Below are 22,635 nucleotides of genomic sequence, written 5' to 3'. Positions count from 1 at the left end.
AAAGCATAATGAGTTCCCAAAAATACCACATACCATACATAATAAACACATAATGGTGCTCCCGCCCTACATTGGGCCTCGCCCGACATCGAGTTCCATTCGGCCTCGGGCCCCACCCGACATCGAGCCTCACTCGAGTTACAGATATGTCATTCTTTAGGCCCTGCCTAACATCGGGTCCTGCCCGGTACACATATAAACATATAATCATGCTAACACATACGATAATCACAAATTCAATGACATACAATATAGTCATTGGGCATCGCTCGGTATACATACCAATACATACACATGTAAGATTCACACGGACATCTAGCATCCTATCATAATAAACAATGGGTTGGAATTGGTTCCTTTGACCCCCTAAACACAATGAGGAAACTCACCTCGGACTACTGAATCTCACGGATAAATCTCTAGCTGTCGGCCCGCTAAAATTCCTGCGCTATCAACCATAAAATAACATCCCATTAATAATTGGATTCCAATCCATAACCACCAGTCTAAATTAAGGGAAAAAGACCATTTTACCTTTTTACCTAGCTTGTTCCAAGACCAAGGCCCAAACCTACTACACTAAAAGTCCCAATTCCAAAATGGTCACCCAAAGCCCAATTATGGCCCAATTTTCCAAATTAGGCTCGAGTCCCTTCATGGGCCTTCTTCCAAGTTAACCCAAAATAAAATCATCAACCCAAAATAAACCTGATGGCCCAACAAGTCCCTATTTACCTAAAGTCCAAACATGGCCCAAAGCTGAGAAGCTCAAACTTCCGAAGCCCATCTGCTGAGTACGTTGGGCGTACGCAGCTTTTACGCTTAGCATACACACTCTGGGCTGGTACGCGAGCTTGTACGCCCAGCATACTCCCCAATTGGCCAACCCACATCAAAAATCTCTAAATCCATTCAGACTCTACTTCGTACTCTCAGATCTTGACCCAAAAGATGAAATATCATGTAAAGTTGGCAACTTTACATGATGCATGGCTTAGTGGGGCTCTAGAGCTCAAAAGAGCATAACAAATGACTTAACACATGCATGAGTCCATAAACACCATAAAGTTTGCATCTTTATGCTTAAGTAACCCTTAATATGTACAAATCTAAACGTTAGACTCTAGAAACAGCCTTATCTCACAAGGACTAACCAAAAGGGACTAAAATGACCATAAACGAAAAGATCTATGAAATGAGTTGACAAGTTATGGACTTTATACCTCAAAATCCATGAAATGGAGATGCTAAAGCTGGATCTCTAAGCTCTTCTCTAAATGATGAGTCTTCAATCTACCCCCTCCTCTTCAAGACGCATAAAACACACCCAAAAATTGATTCACAAGAGCTCAAAAGCACCACACAAAGGCTAAGGGACGAAATTCGAGTTTGAGGATGTGAAGACTGGTCTAGAATGTCTAAGAGGTGGGTTAATGTTGCTTAAATAGGGCACAAACCCTAAAAATTAGGGGTTGCCCCTAGCCAGCATAACCCACGTATGTCCAGCGTACGTGGTCGATGTCCATGATCAAACTTCAGCTAGTATGCCAAGCTTACTCATAGAGTACGCCCCGCATACTAGCCAAAAGGACCAAATCGCAAACTTTTTAAAATAGAGATTAAATGTGACACTTACCAACTTCAAGTGTTACAACTAGCTTAGTTAGTTACCTATCTAGTTGAACTGATTGTCTGTTAGATAAGTATTGATATATATATATATATATATATATATATATATATATATATATTGGAGCTGAGGATGGACCAGATTTATGTTGAAGGGCAATATACTCGGGTAAACTAGCGTTATGTTGAAGGCTAATGTGTGGACCAGTTTTATGCTAAAGTCAAAAAGGGATGGACCAGCTTTATGTTGAATGTCATTATATGTATGCATTGTATATATACTGTGGCATATGGTATCTTGGCGGAATTCACTAAGCCTCGACACATAGTTGTTGATTAACTACTTTTCATGTTGTTCTTCTAACTGAGGAAAGGCTCACACATGACTATACCTGCATCGAAGGCATTAATATAATATATTTAATACTTCCGCTAAAACTCTATTTTATAATTAATATGTAATATAAATTATGTTTTGAATAAATATAAATGAAAATTTTTCCTTGAAATTCGGGACATTGCAGTATGTATACTACTATGCTAATCCTATTTCTATTTTTTGTGTTTAGTTTGGCCATGAAAGGGAAACTTGTGCAAGGAGTGTGTATTGCACGAATGCTAATGAGAAGGTATTTAAAACTTTATCTTTATATTGTATGTATTAGAGGATGAATATTAGTATGAGAGTTTTGTGTGATTTGTATCTTGTTTTAAGTTGGTTAGTAAAAAGGATGTCACATGGTGTTTTGATATGGTTTTTCAAGAGGTTTATAACTTTCTAGTACAGGATTTTATAAACTCTATTGCATTTGAATTGTTAATAAGTTGTGAACTTTATTTTTATTTCATAGGTTTACACCATGAAGTTACTTCGAGTGATTATCATAATCGCTATAAAGCAACTTCAAGGGGTAAACTTATGAAATGCAAATTAAGTTATAATTGCAATGCATCTGAGTTTTCAAAATCTTGTACTAAAAAATTATGGACCTCTAAAACACATATCAAAAAACCATGTGACATCGTCTTCCCAAACGTGCTTAAAACAAGATAAAGATCACACAAAACTACCATACTAATATTCACCATCTAATACATACAATATGAAGACAACATTTCAACTAACTTCTCATTGATGGTCGAACTAAAGACAAACAATAGTAATGGGTTAGCAAAACAATATACATACATTATTATTATAACGAGTTGTGAATCACACTAAGCAACTTATGCATCCATTTATACCTTTAGCGTCACATTTTTTGATGCATACATTTATCTGCTCTATCTTTTTTTAGAAAACAATACTAATAGTATAAAAGTTGAATTATCAATATGTATTCCTTTCACTGTCATCTCCTCCATGACCAATTTAGAAGTTCATATTGTCGGTACTTAAGGTTAGCATTACCAATTTAGAAGTTCATATTGTCGGTACTTAATAATGCTGATAGCTTTTATAGTGGAATAGTACAAATTATTCCAGATTAGCATTACCTATGTGAGATGGATGTGAGATCGTATCTTTGGGAGCTGATATGACTAAGCTCTCTAAAAGTCTCATGAAGAAAGTATTGTTCACGACCGAAATGAACACAACAATAAGAAATGATCTATGCTTAGATATGATATGTGTGATACTTCTTATTTTTTATTCTACTATAAAAAGTGGTTAGTTTAAGACTCAATTTCACTATCCACCAAGTAGATCCAAACAGTACTCACTATGAAAGGTTCAAGTTTTATAACACCTATTTAGATGCATGTCATATCTTACTTCCTTGATTTGAATATCAAAGTTCACTTATTTTCTATTCAAATGTGGGGTATTCTTGGAGTTTGAATAAAAATGTGGGGTATTGTTGGAACTTTGTTAAATGAAAACTTTCTCTACGGGACTTGTCCCACATTCGAAGAAAAAGGAAACTTATACCCCCTTAAAAAGTCTCCTCCTAGTTGTTTACCAATTAGATCAAAGGATTGGACTAAAGGGATTGGGTTGGATTTGGTGATTGGGCTAGTCAAATTGGTCTTGAAAAACTTAGATTAATATATATATTTAATGGTCAAAAGATTGGCCTTGGGCCTTAGGGCTCTTAGGGTCTCATTGACTAGTTACATTAATATATATATATATATATATATATATATATATATATATATATATATATTAATTCTGATTTTGACTTTTATTTTTATATTAAACAAATCTGTTAAATTCGTTTTAACTGTGTTGACAGTTTTAGAGGGAAAAACAATCAATGTATATATATAAATATATCACCAAAGACCAGATTTCAGGTTCAGAAAAAACGACACACATATTCCTCATATAATTTCGTATTCCACAAACAATGAAGGGAACATAGTTAATTTCGTCAGAATCAAGAGAAGGTCTTGGTTGATTGTTGTATCCTCTTGACAGATCCCTACCAGGGAAATTTCTGTCTTATGACACTGCAAAGCAGACCTCAATATGTACAATTTCGTTATTATATTTTCTGTGTAGTCAGCATACAAGTATGTTTTCTGTAAACTGATTCTTGTATATTACATATATTTGAATTTCGTTTGTTATATTTCTATTTGTTTTGTTGATTGTATACTTCTGTCGTAACAATATTTTGGCTATAGTAAAATAGTGAAACCTAATAGTATGTTTGTTTGGATATACTAAAATAGTGGAACTATAGTATGTTCATATGCTTTCTATGCAAAGAATGTATTTTCTTTTGTCGGCACTAACAAAATTTACTTTAAATTTTCATGATGACTTTTGAGTGTGACCAATAGAATTCAAGCACAAGCTTTTTACATATCACCTATTTCTTTTTGCTAATGGTAGATTTCTCCATTAGTCTAACTATAACTGTTTATCTAGACGGGTACATTGAATTTTAAGTTATCAATCAATAAGAAATATTTTGTTTTACCATGGTAGAGCACAAAATTATGTATTAACTCTAAAAAAAAAAAATCATTCTCCATTTAACTAGGGTAGTGGCCGTAAAAGTGGAGTTTATGCCATCAATGGTGGTTTGAAATGGTTGAGGGTGTGTTTTTGAACTAATATATCAAGTTTGTTCAATTTTACATATCCAACCAACATAACACTTTTTGCACAAAATTAGTAATAACTTATCTTATCACTAACTATTTTTCATCATGAGTGTTTTTTTAACACTTTAAATAATTCGTTACTCAATTCTAGCTTTGGATAGAAACTTGATTGACATTGTAGTGAATATTAAATAGATAAAACTAATTCCCCATTGTTTAATTGGATCGGTTCAATCGAATTAGATTGATTAACATCCAACATCCGATGGATAATTGGATCAGATAAGTGTATCAAAAAACATTGAATTGAAAAGATAATACCTCATGAGTCCTTTTTGATCATTTTATTTCATCAAACCAAACTTTCCCGTAGTGTTACTCATTTTGGCATGAATTTATTGCATAATACAAATGTATTCCACCACAACCTTTCTCATTTCAAGTAATAGTGAAACTAGTAAATTAAAAAGAGAAAAAAAATGATATGAAATAGATACAACCAACAACATATGATGCCAAACAACATCAATCAAACCATGCTTAAATTTTACATTTTTTTTTTAGTTTAAATAAACACCAAATCAAATCACAACACCTTCTATGAATATTCTATCCACTTCGTATTCTATCCATCCGATCAACACTCTTTCTCCCTCTCTCCAGCTGTTGAACATCCACACTCTTTCTCGTCTTCTCAATCACATTCACATCAACACTTCTTCTCGATCTCTCCATCTGATCAAACGACATCCTCATCTTCTCAAGCTTCTCCACATTAATCGATTGCGCTTTCAGTTTTTCGGTGCTTTTCCTCGGTTTCTCTCGTCGATCTGTGCTTTTTCTCGATGCCTCGAACACGTCGGTGCTCCGCCTTGGTGGTTCGAAGTGATGATCGGTGCTCCGCCGTGAACTGCTGTGTCTGTGCGTCGGCGATTTCTCGATCGTTGAGATGAATTTCTTCAGATGGCGGATGTAATCGGGATAAAGCTCGAGATCGCAGTGGTTTCCTCCTTCGATCCAAAGCGGTTCGTATTTCTCTTTGCAAAGATCCCAAAGTTGCTTCCCGTGACACACATCAACCACTTCATCCGCTGTGCCCTAGAATTTTTATTAAATAAATTATTTATTTTAATAGTGAAAATGCAAATAAATATCTACAATTTACTTTTAACTTATTGATCTGTGAAACAAAAGAGAGTTGACAAATTAACCATGATTTAATTTTGACCTAAAAAATTACACATAATACTTTACCCAATGTATCAAAATTCCAACAATGCCCTTTTGCCACATATAGCAAGCAACATCATTTAAGTCTCTTTTAAGAATTTTTTTAACATTTAATCATTAAAAAGGGTAGCTAGCAATCATTTAGACATTAGTTGAGACATTGAATCAAGGGCATAACATGATAAGCAGAGCATGGTGGGTGGGGGTGGGGTAGGGTGGGGTAAGGGTAGGGGGTAGGGGACATGAACTAGAAAACTCCAAAGACCAAATAATGGAAGTCAGATGTTGCTAATAATATAATATAAAGAAGAAAAAAGAAATCATATAATTCCAAAGTAGATGAGGACTAGACAAAGGTCCATTTAGATTAAAATACAATATTTGTTTTCAACATATTAATAAAACTATAAAGATTATATTATAAATATAACAAAATACAGAAAAACACAACCTATTTTTTCGGGATTTACAAACTTACATGAATGATGAGAACGGGGCAATCGACGATAGGGATTTTGTCGATGTTCTGAAAAAATGGAAGAAAAGTGATTTAAATGTGATTATTTTTATTATTTAAAAAGAATAAAATGGAATTTTAGAAAAAAAATGTAATCAACCTTATAAATGTCGAACCAATATGTTCGTTTAACGGGGTACATGACTCGTAATCCTGAGAGTATCGGACTATGAAGTATGACTGCTCTTAATCGAGGAAGACGAACTGCTAAATCTAATGTGGGCCCACTTCCAACGGATTGGCCATAAAGGACGATATCGTCTTGTTTTGTTCCATAGCTCTCTTCGAGACACTTATAAACTGCTTCGATATCCGCGTATGTGTTATTCTCACTTGGCTGCACCACACAAAAGATATTGCCTTATAAACAACACAGGACAAAACAAAACGGAACAGAACAGAATAACACATGATTTAACCGAACATGACAAGACAAAACAGAACGGAACATGATTTTACTAGACAGGAAAAGACAAGACAAGACAGAACATGACTAGACGAACAAGCTTTCTAGCGTTCTTTTTGATGTTGTTGATAAAAATGGTATTTACGTCTTTTGCACATATGTGATCAATAGCAAGTCTCTGTCACACCTTGTTTTATATTTGTGGGTGGGACAAAAGATTGCAATTTTTTGTCTCTTTGCTTTAATCCAAATACAGTACAAGGTTGTCTGTCATATCATGTCATGTCCTAGATAACAAACAAGCCTAAAGGGTGTTTGGATATATGTTTTGAAAATTATTATTGCAATTTGAATAATCAGAATTATATGATTACTCGATTTAAAGCTAAGAATAGGTAAATAATTTTACATTTATCTTTGATAAACAATTTTCTCAAATCAACTTCTTTTGGTTGTTTTAACTATAATATTTTTATCCAAACACTCAAAATTGATTATTGCAACATTAGATTAAACACGCATCCAAACACCTCCTAATTTTTTTTTTAAAACATTTTGGCTATGAATTTTCCAAATTTACTCACCTTCCCCGAAGATTGTCCGTATCCTGAGTAATCATACCTGCAAAAATTACATTCTTTTAATGTATCTCCATGTTGATCACCTAGTAAATGCTTCAATCAAAACTAGAAATTTTAGGAAAGATGTAGAAAATGAGATAAATATCACACAAATGTTTTTTGGTGAATATTTCCATTGTATTTTGACTATTTTCAATATCATGAATCATAAATCATAAGTGAGTTTTAGTAACCGATTTTTAATGATGTCATTTACTCCTGATCAAGTGATTAAGATTGTGAACAAGATAATGTTGAAGGATGATTCTAGCGTGCAGTTTATGATTAACAACAAAGTAGAATAAAATGGAATTGCAAAAAAGTATGTTTTTGCAAGAAGGATTTAGAAAAAAGTAACTTGATAACAATTTAAATCAAATGAAAAGTATAATCTACAGTAGAAATGCACTGAATATAACTCAAGATTTAATGAAAAGGTAGAAATTGGATTAGTACTTTACATTTTTTTTAATGATTTGATCTCAAATTGAAAGAACCCTAGAAGACACAAACAATAATCCGATCAAAAATCGAAAGAATACTAGAGGGGACAATCATCAAAACAGATATCTTTGACATAAACAGAACACAAGAAGCAAATCACCATGAGATCTAGGAATGCAAATAACTTCCTAATCACTAAATTGAACGTGTAATTCGAAGTGATTAGGGTTTAGTAATGAATAAAACAGTGCTTGACAGCGACGAATGTGTATCCAAATCTGGAAATTGAGAAATGGAGAAAACGTAGAGAGAGTAAAATTAAGGGGTTTTGAGATAGAAAAGCGTACCCCATGAGATTTACTCTTAACCGAATACTGAGTTCGATGAAGAGCTCATACATCTGACCTAGATCGGCGGCGTTACCATGAGAATACAGAACAGTTGAAGTAGCCATAGGGTGTCTCACGTACACAGCAGCGATCTCCGATCCTCGACGAGTGGTTAGTTTAAGAACTTCGACGTTTTCCCGGTGAGGAAAAGGACTGAGAAGGAGTAAACCAGTGAGGTCGTCTTTAACTAGCTTATACGAAGGTGGATTGGGCGGGAAAAATGCGAATTTCGCCGCCATGGATGAGGTCATCCCGCCCATATTGATCTATCTCTTTCCGTTACACAAGTGTTTGTGTGGTGTAAGAAGTTAGTTGTTGATCGATGAAGAAGATGAAGTGATGAGATTGAATAATGGTGGTGGCAGACTGTAATGTTCCCCGGAAATCATCGGAGAAAAGGGGAAAACTGCGATTATTTTATTGAATTGCGGTGAGGAAGAGAATGATATTTGAGGGAGCTTTTGAGGTGGACGGCTGTTGGGATGGGAGCCGAGGCCATGAAAGGGGGTGGGAGTGGGGCACCCTTTGCTCTCTGCGCATGGATGCTATCACCTTCTTTTTCCATATTTAAATAAAATTCAATTTTTCTCTTATTAAATTTGAATCCAATCTCCCTCACTTTTTACTCTATCCGTTTTTATTCAAATTATATAAAAGAATCAAAGCACTTTATCATTATTTATAGCATCCACAATTATTCATCTTTTCCGTTAAGTTTTTTTTGTGAGACTTAAATGTCAACTTAATAATTCATAAAATTTTAATATATAATATCATTATAGTATAGCCTTGTAAAGTTTTCATTTTTGTTTTCAAATTTCCATAGTGTTTTTCTTTTAAGATATGAAGTCCTCTTTACTTGTTAAATAGGGAAATCACCAAACTATTAACCGGTTTTTATGTGCTTAAACATATTTGGCATAGCTTACGTGGAGCCACAAGGTCCATGTCACTTCCGCCTTCTTACTAGGGGTGTTCGTTTGGATAGATCGGTTTCATCCGATCCAATCAAGTGAATTGTAACAGCCCGGAATCTCAGGTATTGTTAAATTATGTTTTTGGGGTAAGTTAAGAGGGGACTCGGCGAGTTGGAGCCAAGACTCGCCGAGTAGGTTCGCAGACTTGGTCGCGGGTTCGCGACTGGACTCGACGAGTCCGATATGGACTCGACGAGTCTACGCGGTTTAGCGAAAACCCTAACCGTTCAGGTTTGGGTCGTATATAATGCACTTATAGGCCGTCATTTTCCGTCTTTAGTCGACTGAGAAGAACCCTAAACGGTTGTGGGCATCTAGAGCAAGACTAAAGGATATTAGGGCTTTGAAGAAATTGCTGTGCAAGGAGGAGAAGAGTTTTGGGCTAAAGGAACAGCAAGGGATTCGAGTTCTGCGGTTTGGGGACACAGAGAGTGCATATTTCAGGTAATATTTCGGATTCCTTCTGTTATGTTGATGTGTGCATGGATTTAGGGTTTATGGAACCCATTTGGTGATTAGATAAATTAGTACCTTGTTATCCAACGACTATAACCCTGTATTAGGACCTTTAGAGGTCCAGTAGGTCCCATGCTTGTGTATTTCGGGACGAAACTTATCTCAGGAAGCAGTTTGATCGACTGCATGGCATGGACTCGCCGAGTCCGATGAACAGACTCGGCGAGTAGCTTGGAGATTGAGTGGAACTCGTCGAGCTGTTCTTCAGACTCGGCGAGTGGAGTCGGGGTGGCCCCGCGATTCTTCCAGGAGTAACTCGTCGGGTCAAGGAGGATACTCGACAAGTAGATAGGGACTCTCAGAGAGTTGGAGAACGTCTAGACTCGCCGAGTCGCCATGGCACTCGCCGAGTCCGGTCGAGTTGACTGTTGACCGTTGACCAGAGTTGACCTAAGTCTGACTTCTTAGGGATAGTCACACTTAGAAGATATAAGTGTTAATGAGAGATATGTGATGTTATAGGGAGGTTGTAGCTCGTCGGATTGTGCACGAGTGACTTCAGGATTTGCTAGCTTTCAGCATTTACGAGGTGAGTCTTCTCACTATACTGTACCCGGAAGGGTTTGACTGTGTGACCGGAAGGTCGGATATGATATGTGATATGTATGCTATATGTGGTAAGTTATTTGTTATATGTGTGCTATGTATGTCATGGGCCGGAAGGCGATTATATTATGGGCCGAAAGGCGATATGTTGTGTGATGGACCGGAAGGTCGGCGTGGGTAGGACCGGAAGGTTTACCCAGCAGGGACGGAAGTCCCCTGAGACACATGGACCGGAAGGTCAGGGCCTGGAAAGGCGTATGTACGTAAGTTGTATATTGGGGAACTCACTAAGCATTTATGCTTACAGTTGTTATGTATGTGTTTCAGGTACTAGCGAGGACCGTGGGAAGGCGCCGGCATGATCGACACACACTGAAGAATGCTTTTATGATCTTGGGATTTTGACTATTTGTACTTGACAGAATATTTAAACTATTTATGCCTTGTCTTGAATGGAAATACCTTATTTTTAAAATGAAAAATTTGTTTGAAAATTTGCGTTGTTACAATTGGTATCAGAGCCTTGGTTTGAGGGATTCGGGTGCACCTTCGGGAGTAACTGAACTCAAACCGAGGATTTGAGGAAGACTTCTTAAATAAAGGCATAAACTTTTGTAAATGGTTTTGTGGTAAGCAAGAAAGAAGCAGTGTGTACGATCAGTCAGCGCCCGAACGGTAAAGATCCCCAAAATACCTTATAATGTTATATGATATAAATTGTTATGCATGCTAGAAGACTAGGTATCCATGATAGGACTAGAGTGGCCTGATTTGTGATGCCTTAGTCTAGGGAAGTTTGCCGATATGAGATGCTTTGCTAGTATGCGGGTAGATAGTGCATATCAGAAGTAGAGTACTCACTATCCGGGGTTTGGGGAGGAGGACTTGGGATGAATGCTGATGCGGTGTGGTCGGTAGTATTAGGCCCGTACTACCGAAGACACCGGGTCAGTGGGAGACCCAAGTACGAATCCCTGGATATCGGAGACTGAGTAGGGTTGCGTTATCGAGTGCGATTACACTCGATGGAGTCTCTGATAGTTTTATGTTGTATTTCAGAGACATCATGGTTAGACCACGCCACGGAGCGAGTACGAGCGGTGTGAGTGACGAGGAGATTCGTCAGATGATTCACGAGGAGGTGGCGGCAGCGATCCGGGCTGAGATCCCGGAGATGTTTGGGTCTATTAAGACCACTCTGATGGAGACATTCGATGAGCGGTACGCCGCATTGACTGAGGCTGCAACCGCTGCAGCTACTGCAGCTGTGGCCGCTGCTAGGCCACAGGGGGGTGACTCGTTGCTGTTCTGAGAGTTCAGCAACACGAAGCCACCGGAGTTCGATGGGACGCAGGATCCGATTGCTGCGATGAGGTGGATCGCGGACATAGAGGGGTGCTTCTACACTTGTTCATGCCCGGAGCACCTGAGGGTACGGTTCGCTTTGAACCAGCTCCGTCTGGGAGCGAAGGACTGGTGGAAGTTCGTGACGGCGAACTTCACTTTGGCAGAGACTACAGCGGTGACATGGGAGGGGTTTACTGCCATGTTCAGGGATGAGTACGTTCCCCCGGTGGAGAGGGAACGATTGGTTCAGGAGTTCTTAACCCTCAAGCAGGGTACTGATTCTGTCGCGGTGATCACGCGGAAGTTTCATGAGAGGGCGATGTTCTGCCCCGAGCTGGTGTCCACTGATCAGGCTCGGATGAGCCGGTACTTGGGAGTGTTGAGGAGGGATATCCGGGAGTTTGTGTCAAACTCCACTTACCATACTTTTGCCGAGCTTCAGGCGAATGCCAGGAAGCGCGAGATCGAGTTGGAGACCCAGGCCAGGGAGGAGGCCGAGTCTCAGCGGGTGGACCGGCGACCGGCTCAGTTCCAGCCGGCAGCCAAGCGGATAAAGTCCGCCGATGCGAGCAAAGGAGGTTCGAAGGGCCGCACTTGCGGAAAGTGCGGCAAGGGTCATGAGGGGGCGTATCGATCTGGTGCTTGCTACAAGTGTGGCAATGAGGGGCACATTGCTAGGGAGTGTCCCAAGGGATTTACGGTTTGCTTTCATTGCAACTAGACAGGCCATAGGAAGGCCGAGTGCCCTCAGCTTCTTCAGGGATCTGCACCTGCTGCCGGAGCTACTGCGACTCGACCGGTGAAGGCCGAGGCCCCGAGGGCTCGGGGAAGAGCCTTTCAGCTGACTGCGGAGGAGGTCCGCGCTGCGCCCGATGTCGTGGCAGGTATGTTGTAATTCATGTATTTATTTTAATGTCGAGATGTTATGCTTATGTTATTGTATGCGTAGGTACTTTCCTTGTGAACTCTGTGCCTGCCTTAGTGTTATTTGACTCGGGTGCGAGTAGGTCCTTTGTGTCCTTAGCCTTTAGTCAACATATCAGCGCTAGTCGTGAGTCGTTGAGCCGACCCTTGAGAGTTTCTATAGCTGACGAGAAAGTGATTTGTGCCACGGAGGTTCTTCGGGGATGTGTACTAGAGATTTTCGGGGTTGAATTCCCGATTGATCTGATTCCTATTGTGATGGGTGATGTCTGTGTCATCGTAGGCATGGACTGGTTGAGCCGATTCGGCGCTGTCATCGACTGTGAGCGTCAGTTGGTGACCATACGAGACCATAGTGGGGGAGTTCTTTCGGTGTACGGCGAGGGTACCCGTTCGGGATCAACTTTTTGTTCGGCCGCTAGGGTGAGGCAGTGTCTACAGCAGGGCTGTAAGGGTTTTGTGGCGTATGTGATGGATACGTGGGTGGTTTCCGAGAGACCGAAGTCAGTTGAGGAGGTCCCGGTGGTGCGTGAGTTTCCAGATGTTTTTCCCGAGGAGCTGCCGGGAGTACCTCCTGTGAGGCAAGTAGAGTTTGGTATCGATCTGGTTCCGGGGGCCGTGCCTATCGCTAAGGTGCCTTATCGTCTTGCACCTCCAGAAATGCAAGAGCTGTCCTCGCAGCTCCAGGAGCTGCTGGGGAAGGGATTCATTCGGCCGAGCAGCTCGCCATGGGGAGCACCTATTCTGTTTGTTAAGAAGAAGGATGGTTCACACCGGATGTGCATTGACTACCGGGAGTTGAACAAGTTGACGGTCAAGAACCGTTACCCGTTGCCGAGGATCGATGATTTATTCGATCAGTTGCAGGGAGCATCTTGGTTTTCCAAGATCGATCTGAGGTCAGGGTACCATCAGGTGAGAGTGCGGGATGAGGATGTCCAGAAGACAGCGTTTAGGACGCGATATGGGCATTATGAGTTTGTGGTGATGCCTTTCGGACTCACCAATGCCCCGGCTGTGTTCATGGATCTCATGAACAGGGTATGCAGACCGATGTTGGATCGGTCAGTGATTGTATTAATCGACGACATTCTGGTGTATTCGAGATCTAGAGAGCAGCATGAGGAGCATTTGAGGGAGGTCCTTGAGGTATTGAGGTCGGAGAAGCTTTATGCAAAGTTCTCCAAATGTGACTTCTGGCTGCGGGAGGTCCAATTTCTGGGACATGTTGTTAATCAGAAAGGGATATTGGTCGATCCGGCCAAGGTTGAGGCGGTGATGAGTTGGGAGGTGCCGAAGTCACCTTCTGAGATCAGGAGCTTCCTTGGGTTGGCAGGGTATTATCGGAGATTCATTAAGGATTTCTCCAAGATTGCAGTGCCACTCACCAGATTGACCCGGAAGGGTGTTGCATTCTCATGGGGGCCCGAGCAGCAGACCTCCTTTGAGACACTTCGCCAGAGGTTGTGCGAAGCCCCGGTATTAGCTCTCCCAGAAGGGATGGAGGATTTTGTGGTATATTGCGACGCATCGATTTCGGGACTAGGTGCAGTGTTGATGCAGAGGGGTCATGTGATAGCGTATGCGTCGAGGCAGCTGAAGCCTCATGAGGCGAGATATCCCACGCATGATTTAGAGTTGGGGGCAGTAGTGTTCGCTCTCAAGATTTGGCGTCACTACCTGTATGGGGTTCGATGTACGATATATACGGACCATAAGAGCTTGAAGTATTTGATGGATCAGCCCAACCTAAATATGCGTCAGAGGAGGTGGTTGGATGTGGTCAAGGATTATGATTGTGAGATCCTGTACCACCCAGGTAAGGCTAATGTGGTAGCCGACGCGTTGAGCCGCAGGGCGGAGAGCACTCCATTGCGAGATGTATGCTTGAGACTGACTGTGATGACTCCAGTATTGGATGCTATTCGTGGGGCGCAGGCCGAAGCTGTGCGACCAGAAATGCAGAAGAAAGAGCGGGTCGTGGGGTTAATTTCAGAGTTCGTTAAGGATGGGCGAGGGCTTATGACGTTTCAGGGTCGGATTTGGGTACCGTTTGTGGGCGGTACGCGTATTACTTTGATGGAAGAGGCTCATAGATCGAAATTCTCGATCCATCTCGGTGCTACGAAGATGTATTTGGACCTGAGGAAGGAGTATTGGTGGCCCTGTATGAAGAGGGACGTTGCATGGTTCGTTGAGAGGGCTTGACCTGCCGTAGGGTTAAGGCCGAGCACCAGAGACCGCATGGCAAGTTACAGCCATTGGAGATCCCCGAGTGGAAGTGGGAACAGATCACTATGGATTTCATCACCAAATTGCCGAGGACTGCCAGGGGAGTTGATGCAATTTGGGTGATTGTGGATAGGTTGACGAAGAGTGCACACTTCCTTGCCATCAGCGAGAGTTCTTCAGCGGAGAAGTTGGTAGAGATATATGTGAGAGAAGTGGTATCTCGGCATGGAGTGCCGATCTCGATTGTGTCAGACCGTGATGTGCGTTTCACTTCCAAGTTCTAGAAGAAATTTCATGAGGAGCTGGGTACTAAATTGCATTTTAGTACCGCATACCATCCCCAGACAGACGGTCAGAGCGAGCGGACGATTCAGACGTTGGAGGACATGCTTCGGGCGTGTGTGTTAGACTTCGGGGGTAACTGGGATGCATATTTACCCTTAGCAGAATTTTCCTACAACAATAGCCATCATTCGAGCATTGGTATGCCACCTTTTGAGCTGTTGTATGGTAGAAGGTGTCGGACCCCCATTTGCTGGGGAGAGGTGGGACAGAGAGTGATGGGCAGCACGGAGATCGTGCTTCAGACGACAGAGCAGATTCAGCAAGTTAGGCAGAGGTTATTGACTGCCCAGAGCCGACAGAAGAGTTATGCAGACAGGCGCCGATCCGAGCTTGAGTTTCAAGTTGGAAACTTCGTTCTGCTGAAGGTTTCTCCTTGGAAAGGAGTGATCCGATTCAGGAAGAGGGGCAAGTTGGGGCCCCGGTATATTGGGCCATTTCGGGTGATTGCAAGGATAGGCCGGGTAGCCTATCGGTTGGAGTTGCCAGCGGAGTTGGGACAGATCCACGACACCTTCCATGTGTCGCAATTGAGAAAGTGCATAGCCGATGAGTCGGCAGTGGTTCCATTAGAGGACATTCAGGTGGATGCAAGCCTGAATTATGCCGAGAGACCAGTGGCCATCAGAGATCGGAAGATCAAGGTTCTGAGGAACAAGGAAGTACCTCTGGTGTTGGTCCAGTGGCAACACCGTAAGGGGTCGGAAATGACTTGGGAGCCGGAACGTGAGATGCGGGAGCAGCATCCGGAACTATTTTCAGAGTGAGACTTCGAGGGCGAAGTCTAATCCAAGTGGGGGAGAGTTGTAACAGCCCGGAATCTCAGGTATTGTTAAATTATGTTTTTGGGGTAAGTTAAGAGGGGACTCGGCGAGTTGGAGCCAAGACTCGCCGAGTAGGTTCGCAGACTTGGTCGCGGGTTCGCGACTGGACTCGACGAGTCCGATATGGACTCGACGAGTCTACGCGGTTTAGCGAAAACCCTAACCGTTCAGGTTTGGGTCGTATATAATGCACTTATAGGCCGTCATTTTCCGTCTTTAGTCGACTGAGAAGAACCCTAAACGGCTGTGGGCATCTAGAGCAAGATTGAAGGATATTAGGGCTTTGAAGAAATTGTTGTGCAAGGAGGAGAAGAGTTTTGGGCTAAAGGAACAGCAAGGGATTCGAGTTCTGCAGTTTGGGGACACAGAGAGTGCATATTTCAGGTAATATTTCGGATTCCTTCTGTTATGTTGATGTGTGCATGGATTTAGGGTTTATGGAACCCATTTGGTGATTAGATAAATTAGTACCTTGTTATCCAACGACTATAACCCTGTATTAGGACCTTTAGAGGTCCAGTAGGTCCCATGCTTGTGTATTTCGGGACGAAACTTATCTCAGGAAGCAGTTTGATCGACTGCATGGCATGGACTCGCCGAGTCCGATGAACAGACTCGGCGAGTAGCTTGGAGATTGAGTGGAACTCGTCGAGCTGTTCTTCAGACTCGGCGAGTGGAGTCGGGGTGGCCCCGCGATTCTTCCAGGAGTAACTCGTCGGGTCAAGGAGGATACTCGACAAGTAGATAGGGACTCTCAGAGAGTTGGAGAACGTCTAGACTCGCCGAGTCGCCATGGCACTCGCCGAGTCCGGTCGAGTTGACTGTTGACCGTTGACCAGAGTTGACCTAAGTCTGACTTCTTAGGGATAGTCACACTTAGAAGATATAAGTGTTAATGAGAGATATGTGATGTTATAGGGAGGTTGTAGCTCGTCGGATTGTGCACGAGTGACTTCAGGATTTGCTAGCTTTCAGCATTTACGAGGTGAGTCTTCTCACTATACTGTACCCGGAAGGGTTTGACTGTGTGACCGGAAGGTCGGATATGATATGTGATATGTATGCTATATGTGGTAAGTTATTTGTTATATGTGTGCTATGTATGTCATGGGCCGGAAGGCGATATGTTGTGTGATGGACCGGAAGGTCGGCGTGGGTAGGACCGGAAGGTTTACCCAGCAGGGACGGAAGTCCCCTGAGACACATGGACCGGAAGGTCAGGGCCTAGAAAGCCGTATGTGCGTAAGTTGTATATTGGGGAACTCACTAAACATTTATGCTTACAGTTGTTATGTATGTGTTTCAGGTACTAGCGAGGACCGTGGGAAGGCGCCGGCATGATCGATACACACTGAAGAATGCTTTTATGATCTTGGGATTTTGACTATTTGTACTTGACAGAATATTTAAACTATTTATGCCTTGTCTTGAATGGAAATACCTTATTTTTAAAATGAAAAATTTGTTTGAAAATTTGCATTGTTACATGAATCCAAATTGATTTCGGTTTTCAAAACATGAATCCGAATAGTCCAAACTAAATTGAAATCCGATCCGAACCAATTACAATTCGGTTGGATCGGTTTTTATAATTCGGTTTTCAAAAACCGAAACATTTTAACACGACATATAATTATAATATTACCCAACTTTATACAAGAAGCAAAAACAAATTATTTAGTTGGGATTTGAAATTTATAAACAACTAATAAGAAGATATATTATATTTAAATATTTTATAGATAGAAAACTTTTGAGAGAAAATGTATATTAATGTTTTTTTATCGGGTGAAATGTTTTGAACCTGTTTGAAAAAATAAATTACAAAATTAATAAATAACTATAGATATATATTATAAATAGATAAATAATAAATATTTATTCGGTTTTTTTGGACTATTCGGTTCTTATTTTATAAACCAAAATCAATCCGAAATCCAAAATAATAATTCGGTTTTCTTGAAAACCAATCAAAAAATCTGAATATCCGAACCAAATAGTTCAATCCAAATTGTCCAATTGGATAATTCGGTTTTATCCGAACAGTGAACAGCCCTACTTCTCACTAGGTTATTAATTGAAACCCTCACTTAGGTGTTGTTTGTTTTTTGGAAAAAAAAACATCTTCAGACCTCTTATTGTTACACGACGCAGCACACGCAACACTTTTCATCTCGCAGCTTTTTTTTTTGTTAGAAGTCTTCAGAGTAAAAAACATATGCGCGTGTTCTGTTTGGTGCAGCACTTGTACTGCCTCTTGCAACCTCTTCTTCTTTTTTTTTTCTTGCTGAAATTTTTATTATATGTTGTTGAAATTTTATTTCATTTTTTTTTTCGTTTATTTTTGTTGAATTTTTTTTTGCTTTTTTATATTGAATAATGATAGATTCTTGATGAAATATCATTATTTTTTACTAAATATCTTTATTTTTTACTGTTGAAATATCATTATTTTTTATTAAAATATCATTAATTCTTGCGAAAATGTTATACATTATTAAATTTTCCGTATTAAAAAACTATTTTTGATTTATAAAATTAGTTTATTTTAAGTTTTTTAATGTCTGCAATAGTATGCGGATGTTAAAAAAATAAACATGCTTCTTATTACAGTCTGCAGCCGTTTGGTCCACCTCTTCTACTGCAGAGGGTTGCAGAGGTGGTCCGCAGACTTCATGGATTTTTGCTTCAGAAAATCAAACAACACTTTAGATATCTCCAACAAAATTTTGTTCCTCTTTATGCTTCACTCAAATAGCGTCCACCAACATCAAACTTCAAATGCCTCGACAATCGGCTGCAAGTTGTGTAGAACTCCATGTCCATTCATTACTATGGTTTGTGGATTTGATGGTATAGAACCCACCTCATGGATCTTCGATGGGAACTGGAACTGGAACTGAACCAGAACTGGAACCGGTGGAGCTACTCTTTCGGTGAGATTTTACACTCTACATCGTCAATCTGTTTTATGATCGTCCAACTTGAATCACTTGCTCGACAGATCTAAAAAATGCTACCTCTACTTAGTCGTCATTGGTATTGACTTTTGTCACTTGCTTTCACGTGAGAATAAATTTAAGCCTCCAGAACCAGAAAAATCTCCTTTATCCAAACATGATGTTACGTCTACTAGTTCATCGGAGAGGATTTTGTCAAAACCTATTGCTCAAAACTCTAGCTGATTGCGGTCGAGTCATGGAAACAAATCCCAAAAATGCAATTACAACATAGATTCGCCTTCACGAATTGTTTTCTGTTGACCAAGGAGATCCCACCGACAAAGTAGAATTCTATTTTGCTGAAAAAATAGGAAATATGTGGTTAATCAAAAGTCACTATCATTGTCTTCACAAATATATTTGTATTTGTTGGCATTATTGAGGTTCTTATAACTTCTTTACATTTGTCGCCATTATATGACCTACTAGCCATTTATTGAAAAAGAAAATATTTGAAAGAGATGTAATGGGAGTTGAGTTTGTGTAAGTCGGTTATAAAGCTTCAATGGCTACTATGGACAAAATTGGGTAATTTGGCAATGATTTTAGAACATTTACAAATTTACAGACTTATTACGAAACCTAATTAAACTAAATGAAAAAATCATAATCGAAATTCCTTTAAAAATATTTCGCAATGGTCTTGTACTTCACAACATACATGGTGTCATGGTGATACATCATATGGCAATAAAAAAAATCACAACATTAATATGACATGTTGTGAAACTAGCAGTCATTTCGTTATATAACTTGAAATTCTGGTGCATCATTCATTTTGGTCATTTTTCTTGATTAATGTATACATGTATAGATAGATAAAATTTTAAAAAATCTAGTTAAATGACTTAAATAAATATATTTTAATTTTTTTGGTTAAGAAATAACATTTTTTTGTCGATTTATTTAAAAAAAATACTAGCATTTTTTTATAAGTTTTTTGTTTCTTTTGGCATCACCATTATTACTTGAAATTATGTTTCCATCATTGTTTTAGACATTTAAGTAATCCCTATAATTTTTTATTAGGTCGAGTGTAAAGTGTATCTTTTTTCTGATATACATGCTTATTCTTTATTTATTTTTTAAGTTTTAGAAAAAAAAATCTAATCAATTTTTAATTTCACATATATTTCAGAAATGACTTAAAGTATAGAAAAGAAAGTGATATCTATACAACATTTGATATCACTGGACTGTAAACCCTTTAGCTTATGTATATGTAAATGATTAAAATAAACTAAACAATTTGATTTTAGCATATAACTACAACTAATTCATTCCGATTATCAATATATCTTATTTATTATTATGACTTATAACTATATTTTTTTTTAAAAACGGCAAATTAACTACTCTACTCCTAAATAACCACCTATGTCTCCACTCTCATTTGATCATTTTCGTCACGTGATCGATGTTCAAAAGATTATATATATCGAATTTCGTGAAGATGATATTTCTCGCGTAATTATAAAACCATATATCAAAGAACAAGTCAAAACATTATGTCCATTGAAGTCGTACAAAAACTTACACTTGTATATCGACAAAGAAATTCATCATTGGTTACCAAGTGAAAAAAAAAATGTCATGATTTTGATCCCATTCTTTTTATGATGTGTCATATTCACATATCACTATCGTTCAATTCATTAGGCATCTCTCGTTTTCTTGAAAACTTGTAGCTCAAACCGTTAAGCATAAGTAAATTTCAAATGATGGAGCGTGAGGCCTTGGATGTAGGCATGAAAAGCCCTCATAATAAGTATAGTGAATGTGCTTTTGAGGAGGGTGGGGTAAGGGTAAGGGTGGGGGGAGGGGGGGGGGGGGGTCCATCTTCATACCTAACCCAACATGATGGAAAATGGTGGGATCCTTTTGACTTTTATTTGGTCATAAACTCATTATTTCACATTAGAGACGTACATAATTTGTTGACTATGCATTGGGTCAGTAATTTATTTGTGTATCGAGGTTTATATGTTTTTATTGATGTCACGCAAGAAACCAAAATAACAAGATGAAAGATACAAAGATTTAATGTGGTTAGATTGATATGACACATGTCCATTGACACAAACAAGAGAACTTTTTCTTATATAAAACGGTTACAAAGTGATTACATTTGAAATTTCTAACTACGAAAATTTATAATTGTAAACCCTAACAACTATAGAGATGTAGGGAAAATGACTTATTAAGGTAATTAACTTTTCGATATGTTCACATCTGGGTAATTATCTTTTTTTACATATCTAGGTAACAAACTTGTTGGAATTGTTCACATATGACCATTATAACCTGCTATAGCAGATTAAATCCTAGATGTGAACGCTTTCAACAAGTTCATTACCTAGATGTGTACGAAAAAAATAGTTACCCAAACATGAACAAAACGAAAAATAAAAGTAAATTACACGAATGGTCCTTGTGGGTTAGGGAAATTTGTGTTTTTGGTCCCTAACTTATTTTTTTAACTTGGATGGTTCCTACTGTTTATTTTTGTTGCGAGTTTGGTCTCTGTATTACCTAAAAATTCTAATATGCCCTTATTAATTTATTTTTTAATTAATTTTCTTATTTATGTATTTATTTTTTACATATTTAAAAAATTAATAGACCCCACATATTTGTATCTCCTCGGATGATCCATACTGTTTATTTTTTAATTAATTTCTTTTTTTTTTAACTCGGATGATCCATAATGTTTAATTTTGTTACGAGCTTGGTCTTTGTCTTACCTAAAAAGACTATTGTGCACTTATTAATTTTGTTACGTCTTCATCATCCCTTCTTTTTTCGGTCATTTAACTCCGTTGAATCAACACCACAACCTACTAAAGATGAAGAGACAGTAGGTTATGGTGTTGGTTCGTCGGAGTTGAAATACCTAAAAAAAGAAGGATGGTGAAGATGTCGATGTTACTAAAGATGGAAAAGAAATAGAAGTTGGGGAGGATGAGAGATGTGATGGTGATCGGTAAGACCCAAATTAAATTTCTCAAATGTGGTTTCAGGTTTACGTTGAGGAGATACAAATATGTGCGGTCTATTAATTTTTTTAAATATATAAAAAATAAATACATAAATAAGAAAATTAATTAAAAGATAAATTAATAAGGGCACAATAGTTTTTTTAGTTAAGATAGGGACCAAACGTGCAACAAAAATAAACAATAGGGACCATCCGAATTAAATTTCTCAAATATAGTTTGAGGTTTATGGTGAGAAGATACAGATATGTGGGGTCTATTAGTTTTTTTAAATATATAAAAAATAAATACATAAATAAGAAAATGAATTAAAAAATAAGTTAATAAGGGCAAAATAGTTTTTTTAAGTAAAACAGGGACCAAACGCGTAACAAAAATAAACAGTAGGGACCATCCAAGTTAAAAAAAATAAGTTAGGAACCAAAAACACAAGTTCTCCCAAACCACAGGGACCATTCGTGTATTTACTTTTATTTTTCGTTTTGTTCATATTTGGGTAACTATTTTTTTGTACACATCTAGGTAACGAACTTGTTAAAAGCGTTCACATCTAGGATTTAACCTGCTATAGCAAGTCATAAGGGTCATATGTGAATACTTCCAACAAGTTTGTTACCTAAATTTATACAAAAAA

General features: G+C 39.0%; 1 protein-coding gene and 2 long non-coding RNA genes across 4 annotated transcripts; 2 read left to right on the top strand and 1 right to left on the bottom strand.

Moving 5' to 3' along the window:
- Nucleotides 1–5,151: 5,151 nt before the first annotated feature.
- LOC145093469 (uncharacterized) lies at nucleotides 5,152–8,770 on the bottom strand. 2 transcript variants are annotated; one of them, XM_079031603.1, is made up of 5 exons: nucleotides 8,254–8,752; nucleotides 7,427–7,463; nucleotides 6,537–6,773; nucleotides 6,398–6,445; nucleotides 5,152–5,787 (listed from the first exon to the last, which is right to left on the bottom strand). In XM_079031603.1, the coding sequence occupies exons 1-5, from the start codon at nucleotides 8,553–8,555 to the stop codon at nucleotides 5,299–5,301; spliced, it is 1,113 nt and encodes a 370-aa protein (XP_078887729.1). In that variant the 5' UTR covers nucleotides 8,556–8,752; the 3' UTR covers nucleotides 5,152–5,298. The 2 variants fall into 2 exon arrangements, with proteins under 2 accessions (XP_078887729.1, XP_078887730.1); XM_079031604.1 differs by having other exon boundaries at nucleotides 5,618–5,780; nucleotides 8,254–8,770.
- Nucleotides 8,771–8,903: 133 nt separating this feature from the next.
- Nucleotides 8,904–12,559, top strand: LOC145093470 (uncharacterized). Its single transcript, XR_013702880.1, has 4 exons — nucleotides 8,904–9,334; nucleotides 9,553–9,716; nucleotides 10,251–10,317; nucleotides 11,394–12,559. It is a non-coding gene; the product is annotated as an uncharacterized LOC145093470 (long non-coding RNA).
- A 2,737-nt stretch (nucleotides 12,560–15,296) lies between these two features.
- On the top strand, nucleotides 15,297–17,476 carry LOC145094769 (uncharacterized). Its single transcript, XR_013703545.1, has 2 exons — nucleotides 15,297–16,988; nucleotides 17,310–17,476. It is a non-coding gene; the product is annotated as an uncharacterized LOC145094769 (long non-coding RNA).
- The last annotated feature ends 5,159 nt before the right edge of the window (nucleotides 17,477–22,635 follow it).

Source organism: Lactuca serriola, chromosome 3 (assembly GCF_051521515.1).
Source record: "Lactuca serriola cultivar US96UC23 chromosome 3, Lser_US96UC23_V15, whole genome shotgun sequence".
NCBI lineage: Eukaryota > Viridiplantae > Streptophyta > Magnoliopsida > Asterales > Asteraceae > Lactuca > Lactuca serriola.
The sequence above is the reverse complement of the archived record's forward strand: the minus strand, read 5'-3'. Positions and strand labels throughout refer to the sequence as shown.

Coding starts and splice junctions, on each gene's coding strand:
- LOC145093469 (XM_079031603.1), bottom strand. CDS start 8,555: ATGGGCGGGATGACCTCATCCATGGCGGCGAAATTCGCATTTTTCCCG. Junction 6,446..6,536: donor ATTGGTTCGACATTTATAAG/GTTGATTACATT, acceptor CCATTTTTTCAG/AACATCGACAAAATCCCTAT. Junction 5,788..6,397: donor GCCCCGTTCTCATCATTCAT/GTAAGTTTGTAA, acceptor TAAAAATTCTAG/GGCACAGCGGATGAAGTGGT.